This window comes from Penaeus chinensis, chromosome 25 (assembly GCF_019202785.1).
Source record: "Penaeus chinensis breed Huanghai No. 1 chromosome 25, ASM1920278v2, whole genome shotgun sequence".
NCBI lineage: Eukaryota > Metazoa > Arthropoda > Malacostraca > Decapoda > Penaeidae > Penaeus > Penaeus chinensis.
In genome coordinates this window covers 11,777,314-11,789,813 of record NC_061843.1, presented here as the reverse complement: position 1 = coordinate 11,789,813, position 12,500 = coordinate 11,777,314, and the positions used below count along the sequence as shown (strand labels likewise).

General features: G+C 39.8%; 1 protein-coding gene across 1 annotated transcript in view; it reads left to right on the top strand.

The window, feature by feature from the left end:
* Positions 1 to 11,633, top strand: part of LOC125038610 (sodium-dependent dopamine transporter-like) — an 86,028-nt gene extending 74,395 nt beyond the window's left edge. Inside the window, exons 7-13 of the mRNA XM_047632147.1 lie at positions 22 to 250; positions 657 to 769; positions 4,314 to 4,475; positions 5,821 to 5,826; positions 6,296 to 6,463; positions 7,105 to 7,281; positions 7,412 to 11,633. Coding sequence (XP_047488103.1) covers positions 22 to 250; positions 657 to 769; positions 4,314 to 4,475; positions 5,821 to 5,826; positions 6,296 to 6,463; positions 7,105 to 7,281; positions 7,412 to 7,510 — 954 coding nt within the window. The 3' untranslated portion in view covers positions 7,511 to 11,633. The remainder of the gene's footprint in view (positions 1 to 21; positions 251 to 656; positions 770 to 4,313; positions 4,476 to 5,820; positions 5,827 to 6,295; positions 6,464 to 7,104; positions 7,282 to 7,411) is intronic.
* The last annotated feature ends 867 nt before the right edge of the window (positions 11,634 to 12,500 follow it).

Here is a 12,500-nt window from a genome sequence, read left to right as displayed (position 1 = left end):
TACCATGACCTTAACCCGCAGGTGTGGTACGAGGCAGCGCAACAGGTGTTCTTCTCGGTTGGCGCTGGCTTCGGCGTCCACCTGTCCTACGCCTCCTACAACAACTTCAACAACAACTGTTACCGCGACTGTCTCATCACCAGTCTCGTCAACGCATTCACGAGCTTCTACTCCGGCCTCGTCATCTTCACGTACCTTGGCTACATGGCCTTCAAGCAGAAGACGGACATCGGGACAGTGGCCACAGACGGTTAGTTGGCGCCATGTCTGCCGTAAAATACCATAGCATGATCTTCATTGTAGATACTATATTTCCTTAATATATGCAATAACTACTTGCCTTGTTGGATTCTTGCCTCGATAACAATCTGTCGCAAATGTTATATATCATAATGATATGCAACTAAAAGATTTCTGAATGCACGCAATATTCTATTTCTACCCATGCTTAAATATTACATTTCAAAATTATGTCCCATCAAAAATGCTTCTTTCTATGCCCTGCTTTATCCCTAACTACAGCAAATCATTAATAACCTGATAACATGAACCAAGGGAAATCCATACCACAATGACATGATGTTTTGATATCGTAAACACCATATACCCTGATGACATGCACTCCACTACCCTGAGACCACCCCTTTGCCTTGCAGGTCCCGGTCTGGTGTTCCAGGTCTACCCCGAGGCCGTGGCGACTCTCCCTGGCTCGCAGTTCTGGTCGTGCCTCTTCTTCCTCATGCTGATCGCCCTCGGGCTCGACTCTGGGGTGAGGCGATGGCGACTTGCGTGAAATGCTATCTTTTCTTTTCTTTTCTCGATTCTTATTCTACTTCTTTTTTTTTCTTTCTTTTTTTTTTAGTTTACCCTCCGGTTTCACACCTGGAGTGACCTAGGTTCGAGGCCTGGTCAGGGAGGATTGTTTTATATGGTTTACCTAATAAGAGTCACAGTGAATTTTTTGACATGCGTTCGTGTATTTAGTATATTTTAGTATGTTAGTACATGGTATATTAGACCACAGAATTATAGTATATAGTCTTGATAATAGTATACAATGCATAGTCACTAGATTCTGATACAGAGTGGTATTTCGTGGTATTTTCGTATTTTTTGCTTATATCATATATTCCCTGCGTCACCATCATCATCACAATCATCATTATTTTCGTCAAGATATTTACCCTATCGTCTCTCATTACACCTCTGGATATGTCATCAGGATTTCACAAAAGGTTACAGACGGATCGTGATGGCTCATTATGGGTGGGTTGTTCATGGCCGAGGAACCGACTGTTTGGATTTTAGGGGTCGATCAGCGAAGATAAATATATTTTAGGGGTGAAGATAGGTAGACTGAATAGATGTATCATGGAAAGTAGAAATTTGGTATATTTTATGATGATGAATGGTACTTTATATGTAGATTTTAGATTAACTAAGGCTTAAACCGTTATGAATTTGTGGTAAATTAGTAGATGTTATTGTGGGATTTTTGGATGATTGAGAGTGGACGGCTAAACGCAGACCTCAACAATAGATTCTCAAGTAAAGACAATAGATTGAATAGAGATTATATTTAAAAAATATATATATATTTATATAGCGGTGCAGGTCTTATCAGGATATCCTTCACTATCCACTCCACGAATACTCTCTCGCTAGTTCTATAAATGCTCTCAGGCTGCTATGAATACTCTCTGGATAGTTCTATGATTACCTGAGTTGTCCTATAAATACTCTCTCGCTAGTTCTATAAATGCTCTCAGGCTGCTCTATGAATACTCTTTAGCCGCTCTATGAATATTCTCTAGATAACTCTATGAATACTGTAGTTGCTCTATGAATACTCTTGAGCTAGCTCTATGAATATTCTTTAGATAGCTCTATGAATACTCCAGTTGCTCTATGAATACTCTCTAGCCGCTCTATGAATATTCTCTAGATAGCTCTATGAGTACTCTAGTTGCTCTATGAATACTCTCTAGCCAGCTCTATGAATATTTTCTAGCTGCTCTATGAATACTCTCTAGTTAGCTCTGTGAATACTCTAGCTGCTCCATGAATACTTTCCAGCTGCTCTTTTAATTTCTAGCTTCTCAACGAATACCCTCTAGTAAGCTCTATGAATACTCTATCTGCTCAAATTAATACTTTCTAGTTCTGTGAATATATTCTCTCGCTGATTGAGAGTAAAGACGCTAAATACTAAATACCCTCTAGCTGCTCTAAAAATTAAATACTTGCTAGCTGCTCAATAAATACTCTCCATCTGCTCTACGAATCCTTTCAGGTGCTCTACGAATACTTTCTAGTTTCTCTACAAATACTTTCCAGCTGCTTTACGAACACTCTATAGCTGCTCTATGAATAATCTTACAGCTCCATTTATAGTCTCCAGCTGCTCTACGAATATTTTCCAACTCTACAGGTACTTTCCAGGAATACTCTAAGAATACTCTCACAGCTGCTCTATGAATACTTTCCAGCTGCTCTATGAATAATCTTACAGCTGCTCTACAAATACTATTACAGCTGCTCTACTAATACTCTTGCAGCTGCTCGACGATTACTCTTTCCAACTGCTCTATGAATACTATTACAGCTGCTCTACAAATACACTGTCCATTTGCTCTACGAATACTCTCCAGCTGCTCTACGAATACACTCTCCAGCTGCTCTACGAATACACTTTCCAGTTGCTCTACGAATACTATTACAGTTGCTCTACGAATACACTTTCCAGCTGCTCTATGAATACTATTACACTTTCTATACAAATACTCTTTCCAGCTGCTCTACGAATACTCTCCAGCTGCTCTACGAATACACTTTCCAGCTGCTCTACGAATACTATTACAGCTGCTCTACAAATACACTTTCCAGCTGCTCTACGAATACTCTTCAGCTGCTCTACGAATACACTTTCCAGTTGCTCTACGAATATCCTTAAAGTTGCTCTACGAATACACTTTCCAGCTGCTCTACGAATACACTTTCCAGATGCTCTACAAATACTTTCTAGCTGCTCTACGAATACTATTACACTTTCTATACAAATACTCTTTCCAGCTGCTCTACGAATACTTTCCAGCTACTATACGAATACTATTACAGCTGCTCTACGAATACAGTTTCCAGCTACTCTACGAATACTCTCCAGCTGCTCTACCAATACTTTCCAGCTGCTCTACAAATACACTTTCCAGCTGCTCTACGAATACACTTTCCAGCTGCTCTACGAATACACTCTCCAGCTGCTCTACGAATACACTTTCCAGTTGCTCTACGAATACTATTACAGCTGCTCTACGAATACACTTTCCAGCTGCTCTATGAATACTATTACACTTTCTATACAAATACTCTTTCCAGCTGCTCTACGAATACTCTCCAGCTGCTCTACGAATACACTTTCCAGCTGCTCTACGAATACTATTACAGCTGCTCTACAAATACACTTTCCAGCTGCTCTACGAATACTCTTCAGCTGCTCTACGAATACACTTTCCAGTTGCTCTACGAATATCCTTAAAGTTGCTCTACGAATACACTTTCCAGCTGCTCTACGAATACACTTTCCAGATGCTCTACAAATACTTTCTAGCTGCTCTACGAATACTATTACACTTTCTATACAAATACTCTTTCCAGCTGCTCTACGAATACTTTCCAGCTACTATACGAATACTATTACAGCTGCTCTACGAATACAGTTTCCAGCTACTCTACGAATACTCTCCAGCTGCTCTACCAATACTTTCCAGCTGCTCTACAAATACACTTTCCAGCTGCTCTACGAATACACTTTCCAGCTGCTCTACGAATACACTTTCCAGCTGGTCTACGAATACACTTTCCAGCTGGTCTACGAATACACTTTCCAGCTGCTCTATGAATACACTTTCCAGCTGGTCTACGAATACACTTTCCAGCTGCTCTATGAATACACTTTCCAGCTGCTCTAACGAATACTCTAACAGCTGCTCTACAAATACACTTCCCAGCTGCTCAACGAATACTCTTACAGCTGCTCTACGAATACTCTAACAGCTGCTCTACAAATACACTTCCCAGCTGCTCAACGAATACTATTACAGCTGCTCTACGAATAATCTTATAGCTGGTCTACGAATACTCTTATAGCTGCTCTATGAATACACTTTCCAGCTGCTCTACGAATACACTTTCCAGCTGCTCTACGAATACACTTTCCTGCTGCTCTACGAATACTCTTACAGCTGCTCTACGAATACACTTTCCAGCTACTTCTCCACGAGCACTCTCAAGCTGCTGTTTCCCCCCTCACTCAGATGGGCGGGTTGGAGTGCGTAATCACCGGCATGATGGACGAGCTGCGCCTCACATTCGGGTGGAAAAGCATAAGGAGGGAGTTCTTCACCGCCCTGGTCGTCACGTCGTCTTTCCTGGTGTCCATTGCCAACTTCTGTCAGGTGAGAGGGATGATAGGGAGGGTAGGGAGGGTAGGGAGGGAGTTAGTGGGGGAAGAAGGGGGAGGTGGGGATGGGAGGGAGGGAGGGAGGGTAGGTAGGTAGGAGGGGGAGGGAAGGAGGGAAGGAGGGGGAGGTGGAAAGGGATAATGAAGGGAGAGGGAGAGGGAGGGAGGGTAGAAGAGAGGGAAAAGAATGGGAAGGTGGGAAAGGGAGAGGGAGGGAGGGAAAGAGGGGGAAGTGGAAAGGGAAAAGAAGGGGGAGGGAGGGTTTGGAGGGGAGGAGGGAGGGAAGGAGGAGAGGAGGAGAGAGAGAAAGAAAGATAGATAGATAGAGAGAGAGAGAGAGAGAGAGAGAGAGAGAGAGAGAGAGAGAGAGAGAGAGAGAGAGAGAGAGAGAGAGAGAGAGGGAGGGAGAGAGAGAGAAAAAGAGAGAAAACATATTGGTATAGATTATAAAAAGACAAAAGAGAAAAAGAGCGAGAGAGAGAGGGAGAGAGAGAGAGAGAGAGAGAGAGAGAGAGAGAGAGAGAGAGAGAGAGAGAGAGAGAGAGAGAGAGAGGGAGGGAGGGAAAAGGAGAGAGAGAGAGGGAGGGAGAGAGAGAGAAAAAGAGAGAAAACATATTGGTATAGATTATAAAAAGACAAAAGAGAAAAAGAGCGAGAGAGAGAGGGAGAGAGAGAGAGAGAGAGAGAGAGAGAGAGAGAGAGAGAGAGAGAGAGAGAGAGAGAGAGAGAGAGAGAGAGAAGACAGGTAGACAGTGAGACAAAAGGGAGAGGGAGGGAAGGAGGGTAGGGAGGGAGGGAGGGAGAGAGAGAGAGAGAGAGAGAGAGAGAGAGAGAGAGAGAGAGAGAGAGAGAGAGAGAGAGAGAGAGAGAGAGAGAGAGAGAGAGGGGGGGGGGGGGGGAGGAGGGGAGAGAGAGAGAGAAAGACAGAGAGAGAGAGAGAAAGAGAGAGAGAGAGAAAGAGAGAGAGAGAGAGAGAGAGAGAGAGAGAGAGAGAGAGAGAGAGAGAGAGAGAGAGAGAGAGAGAGAGAGACTTGAATTTTAATTGTTCTTTACTACTACTACTACAATTACTACAACAACAACAACTACTACTACTATTACTATTACTACTACTACTGCTGCTGCTACTGCTGCTACTACTACTAATCTACTATTACTACTAATCTATTACTACTACTACTACTACGGTGCCATATCACTTAGGACGACGGCAAATGTGGACCTCCATTTTTATTTGTTTCCAGTGTTCTGAATGAGTTGCGATGAGGTTGTATTTTCTCTCTGAAAAAAAAAAAAAAAAAAAATGTCACAGAAATTCAATTGCCTTTTTCTAATACAACTCAATCCTTTGTCAACCCCAGCCATACGTAAGACTTTTAAATTGTCATCTGTATCTCCTTGGCATTTTGTTCCTTTTGCGTTGTTTTATATGAAGTCCAAGATTTAGATCCGTTATGAGGGGCAGACCGAATATATGTCTTGATAGTTCGCATTCAAGTTTCTGCATATATTGATTTGTTCGTCAGGATTCCTTACAAGTGAAAAACTTTTTTTCCACGGTTTTCCTGGCCGATCGAGGCACCTTTTCTCTCCAGCCTTGTTAAATGAAAACATATATTAGATTTTACTATAACTATCTTTATTTTATTTTATTTTATTTTAACTATGTGGTGCAGCGGTAGCGATCTCGTCTAGCAATCTTGCTGACCTGCGTTCAAATCCCACGCCGGCAGTGGATGGTAACCCCGGCCTTTCCTTGCACACAGGGGATAACTTAGAACCAAAATGAAACAGACACTATGTCACACCAAGAATATCCATTGTAACAAATGGAATCAAACTAAACTAAACCTATTTGGCCGACAAAATCTTCATCTATCTCTCTCCTTCATCCCAGGACTGCGACGGTTTAGCGCAGACATCCAGCACATGCTCGGTTTTCGCCCCATGCTCTACTGGAGGGTCTGCTGGAAGTTCGTGTCTCCGCTGTTCATCCTTATCACGGTGAGTAGGACATGGGAGAGGGAAAGTGTTGACGTGGGAGAGTGGATGTATTGGGGCTTGGGGGGGGGGGGGAGACACGCAAGATGTTGGTGATTGGGTAAGATTGGAAAGAGGCCATGAGAGTAGGTTATAAAGAGTGAAATATAGTGAAAATGGGACAGGAATGCGAGTGCTCTCACATTTTTCATGTACCTGTTGTTGATAAATAACAATACAGGCATGCAGAGATCCCACTTTACTTGCTCTTTTCTAGACAAATCACTATGCACTGTGTATACATACATATATATTCTAGGCCGTATTCGTCTATCCATCCATCCATTCATATATCTATCTATCTATCTATCTATATATATAAGTATATATATATATATAAGTGTATATATATAAGTATATATATATATATATATATATATATATATATATATACATAACACACATGCGTGTGTATGTGTGCATGTATGTATTGGTGGCCGTTTTAGTGGAAACTTTGTGATGCAGTTGGTTTAGGAAAATCCTTTACAAAATCAGCTAAAATGGAGTGTTCTACACTCATCAGTCTACAGTATATATTCCTTTTTTTAAATCTTGCGCGGATAAAACCCATTGTAATACCAGTGTCTAAGAGACCTATGTTGCAGATCGTCATCGGGTTGCAGTCACAAGCCTCCGGAAAGCTCGAGTACCACGGCCCGATACACTACACTTACCCTGCCTGGTCTGAGTCTGTGGGCTGGCTCATTACCTCGACGTCCATGTGCATGATTCCGCTGTGGATGATCATCACCATCTGTCGCCAACCCGGGAGTTTCCGACAAGTTAGTTCAACTTTTGAATTCTTACGTCTGGATTCATTTACTGTAGTCTAAAGCAAAAGGAATAATAACGTACCAACATAACTTTTCTGGAATACCATACACACTAAGCTATTATATACTAATGTTTCAGAAACTGTTGTTGAGCGTCACGCCTGAGGCCGAACACCACAAGATCCTGGAGACAGAGGAAACTCCCCGCTTGGACTGGAAGCACTGGTTGCACGTCTGAGTTTGCAATCTCACCTTTGCTCACATGTGACTACTAAATAACATTTTCAATTACTTACAAACACATCCACGCCAACTAGTAATATACAGTGGTATACACACGCATTCCAACACATACAGGCACACGCGTTAATATGTAGTGAAATACTAACAAGGTGACGCCAATTTTACATGTTATTTTTCGGGAATGCACTCTTATGCTAATGTTCACGAGAAACTCTGATCACCGCCTAAATATCTAGGAAGTAATTAAACATTCCAAAATATACGTATGACAACCTAATATGCACATTTATGTATGTGGATTCTGTCTTACCGCGAAGAAACACGCGATTTCCATTACACTTTCAGCAGGTGGCCAAATCTGCCAAATATACATAACTATATGAGGTACAAACTAATTATTTTCATCACACTTCAGATACACAGGTTACATTTGATTCAAGACACTTCTGGGAGTAACAAAACACATACCACCTTTTTCTTCTTTTTTTCATTGTTACTGGCTTTCTTCCAAAAATGATATGAACTTGAAGGCCAGCCACACATAAAAAACATTTAACATTATTACCACAAAGAAAAGATAATTTCAAGAGACTCCACAGTCCAAGAGACACGAATAATGACAGTAACGTGAAAATCATAATGTATCCATGTAGTAACATACAGTCCCATTATTTGGGATCAACAAGCTTGTTATTTGAGTTGCATTTGCTGTAACGAATAAGCTTCTTGTAAATAATTTTATAAAGTAGTGCTTGATCAGCTCTGGGAAGTGTAATGAAAAGTGGTGTGAGTAACAGCGTACTTAACTTGCGTTCTCATTTCACAGCCACCGATCATCAGTTAGGTCACTCTTAACGTTATCCTTACAGCAGCGTCTTTATCAGATGCTGGGTTCTTATGCCCGTGAAAAAGCTTGTCATTACTGTCGTTCTTGTAGGCAGGGACGCGGCCATACATTCAAGGGGAAGCCTTAACGAGGAAAGAAACTTAATATGTTCGGTATGATAGAGAAATCAAGTGGTTTTCTACTTGCTGCAGATAGAAGTACGGCTTATAATTTATGTTTCTTATTTCTTAGTATTGGTGACTTAGCTGACGATCATCTACCTCAATAGTATTATCCTTAATTACCTGAAACTGCAAAAAATTGCCGTTAGTAATCTCTACCTTGCCAGAGCAGACAGTACGCAACCAGTACGTGTTTCTCTGCGTGCCACGTGAACGCAGCCCATTGGTCGGCCGTGTAGCCATTAAGCCAAACTAACCAATCAGCGCGTGCCATCAGGTGTGTGTGATCAGGCAACCAGCACTGGGATGGTCCGAGGGGGAGAGACATCTGGTGACTGAACAGCTTGGTTGTTTCATTGCCATAATTCATATAGACATTATATTTTATTTATAAGTTTGTAACATACCCGCTTGATAATTAAGAATATATGTAGTGTCATGTGTTTACTTAACTGCACGTATCCTTGTCACTCAGTATTTCAGTATACTGCAGTTTCCAAATATCTTCATGGAATGTTTTTGGAGTGTATTTTTATTACATAAATCATTAGCCTCCCATCCTGATGTGTAAATTTCATATAATTTCATGAATATTTTCAAATTTGATTTACATATACTTTAATGATTGCAACCAAATTTATTGTCCTGTGTTGATAGTAATTAACTCCGTAATTGGTTTAAGTTTAATTATGTACCTTTTTCGTTCTAAGTTTGAAACAAAAACGACTTAACTTACCAACACTTCAAACTATGACTATGACCTCGTCGACTGTCTACATACCAGAGTTCTGTTTTGGCTACCACAGTTCACCTCTCTATCAAGGCATTTTTTTCCCTGTTACCACTATTCTCGTTATAGTCACCTCTGCCATTTCAGTCCAGTTTCTAATTCTTTGTTTAAGCTGAATAAAAGAAGCTACAGCCTATCCTTCAATTCTGTTACAAATATCTCCATCATCAATATGATCATGCCTGATAATAGATTATCAAGAAAGCTAGAAGAATCAAATTCAACATATCATAAAATTGATAAGTAATCAGATCTGTTTGAGAACGATCCCTTTGTGACATCGCGTATTTTGATATGTAACACAGAATTGCAGAGTTTATGAAAGTAGAATTCTGTAATACACAAATTTTATATACAGCTTCTGTCTCCCGCGCTTGAACCATTGCTTGCACAAAATAGGTTAGGTACAGTGTGTGTACACAGATAAATAATGTCTTTGGTTTCTAGAACTGTGTAGGCAATATCATTCAAGAATCCTGATAAAATGGAAATTAAGATACATATCGAGCTAATTCAAAAAGAGGCAGCTGGGTTGCAAGTAGTGTAGCATATGTTTAATTGAAAGTCTCAGAGTCGTAAGGTATGTGGCCGTTAGGTGTGAGAGAGGCCCAAATATGCTTCTCGCTCTCTCACAACTGGCGGACAAGACCACGTCGGGACTTTTTACAATTTTGTAGTTTCTTGAAAGAATGAATTAACTCTATGGTATGTATATATTTCGCGTATAGTGGGTATGCATATAATCGACATTTATTTTGATAAAGCACTAGAGATTCGGAGGACATTAATCATTCCCAGTGTTGTATATGTTTGATGTTGTTGTTAACATATGTGATTTAAGTGTTGTTACGATGGATAAAGACTAGTGTTCCTATATTACTGATGTTAGAGAAATCTTTATGAATAGAGCTGTTATTATCCCGAATTATTCTGTAAGGTTGGGTGTACTTCTCAGTTCATTACTGAACGATTGTTAATAGTTGTAGACGTAAGTATTTTTAGTTAGTTTTTTTTTATGTGTGTACATGCAGGCGTGTCATTTTGACCCAGTGGCTGTAAAATATGCAACTTTCGTCAGCCTGTCAACATCTTGCATATCATTCTGACTAGCTGAGAGATAAGAGTCGCCAGCCCTTTTAGCCTCGTTCCTTGAAGGAGACGAGTTTCAAATGTGCTTCCAAGTCTACAGGTGGACTGCAGCACCTTACTGTCAGAGTTAAGTACTTATACGTGTGCAGACAAGCCCAATATAACACTACTCTACTGTCCAAATATGCATATTGTGAAAGCAAGCATAACGTAGAGGAACACTAACTAACTATTACAGATATGTTCCATTCTGTCGGTACAAAACAAGAGCTTTAGTTTCCATAATTTGTTTTCAGTTTTGTTAATTCCTCAAACGCAAATTAATCATCCCTCGTGTTTACAATCATATTTCTTCGTTCAGCCAAGCGTTGACAAATGTACCGCATACAAATTCGACTTTTTCTCTCTACTTAGTCTAATTGTCTTGTTTAGTTTGTTCCATTAAAAACAGTAATAGTCAGGCGTGGGCCATTCTCCACCGGTAAAAAGTGATCATATTGTGTATATTATCGTTTATTACGGGAGCAAGGGGAAGATCTTACACAATCATTGTTGCGTTAAAACAAAAATCATTTTGTGTGTGGAAAAAAAAAATCTTCGTGGCCTGCATTGTGGATTTATGTGGTGAGAAGGTGTAATGTGTAGAGATCTGTGTTAAACGTGTTCTAAACCTGTAAACGTATGAAGGTTGTATCCTGCTGTAAAAACACACATATCATGGACTCCGGCAGTTTGTGCCCCAACGGCCCTCGTTTGCTAACCTACCAGAGCTTCCTTAGTCATAGAGGTAAATAATCTTCAAGCTGTGTTTAAGTTTACAGTCTTAGGAATTCCTAGACTACAGTTTTGACAAGCTCCTCTGTGACTCAATCGACCTCTTTACGAACAAAGAGCTGCAAATACATATGTGTTGTACATATATTATGTTTTAAGGTATTCTATGTCACAGTAGAGTGTAGTGTAACGGTGTGACACATCCTTGCATAACGCCAGTCATATGTATGTACACCTGGATTGTACTTAGTTCTCACCTCTGTACATATGAATACTAGATTTGTCTTTTGTATCTTCATTTTTTTCTTGGAATATTATGTATTCATGTTAAGTGTCCAAAAAATGCAGTACAACTTACCGCTCGGAGAATATTGAATTAGAGAAGGTATAGGATTTAGTTGTTTTGTATGCTATTGTTTAATGTATCGGAATGTCGGAATAAAGCGTAATAAACGTATGTTCTTGATGATTATCCTCTTCGGCGTCTTTGTCTACCAGTCTTCATGACCCATGCAAAAACACGGATACAATATATATATATATATATATATATATATATATATATATATATATATATATATATATATATATAAATACACACGTGTGTGTGTGTGTGTGTGTGTGTGTGTGTGTGTGTGTGTGTGTGTGTGTGTGTGTGTGTGTGTGTGTGTGTGTGTGTGTGTGTGTGTGTGTGCGCGCGCGTGTGTGTGTGCATACACATACTAATACAGACACACACACACATAACATATATATACATTATTAAGCTAATAGTACCAAATTGAAGGGCCTATTGCTGTACTAACCGTACTGGGTTGCCTGGCGTGTCTCTTTTATGTAAGAAATAACGAGGTCTAATCAAATTACCCTGACACTCCGTATGCATGGACTAGATGAAACTATGCCTATATTATTAATTAAGATTTATTGCTAAACATATCTTTCTTCAAATGACTGCCCTGCTCAATTTGATAGATTGATGGCCAGTATAACTTGCTACTACCAGAACTGGCAGCTGTGCATTTATATATATGTATATATTTATGTATATTCATTATTCTACTTGTCCAAAACAAAACAAAATCAAAAAAACTTTAGCATCTTATTTATTTATTTATTTATTTTTTATACTTCTTATGATGACCGGCAACTCCAGGACTGACTTCTTAAAGTGGAACTATGCAGTATCTTATCTCTGGGAAAAAAATAAAACTGGCAACTCAACCCAGACTCCTGAATACGCCGATTTTTAATGAGAAAAAATAAGTGTTATATTCAGCAAATTTCAAGGAAAAAATAAAATACGCTACATATGACTAAGTTT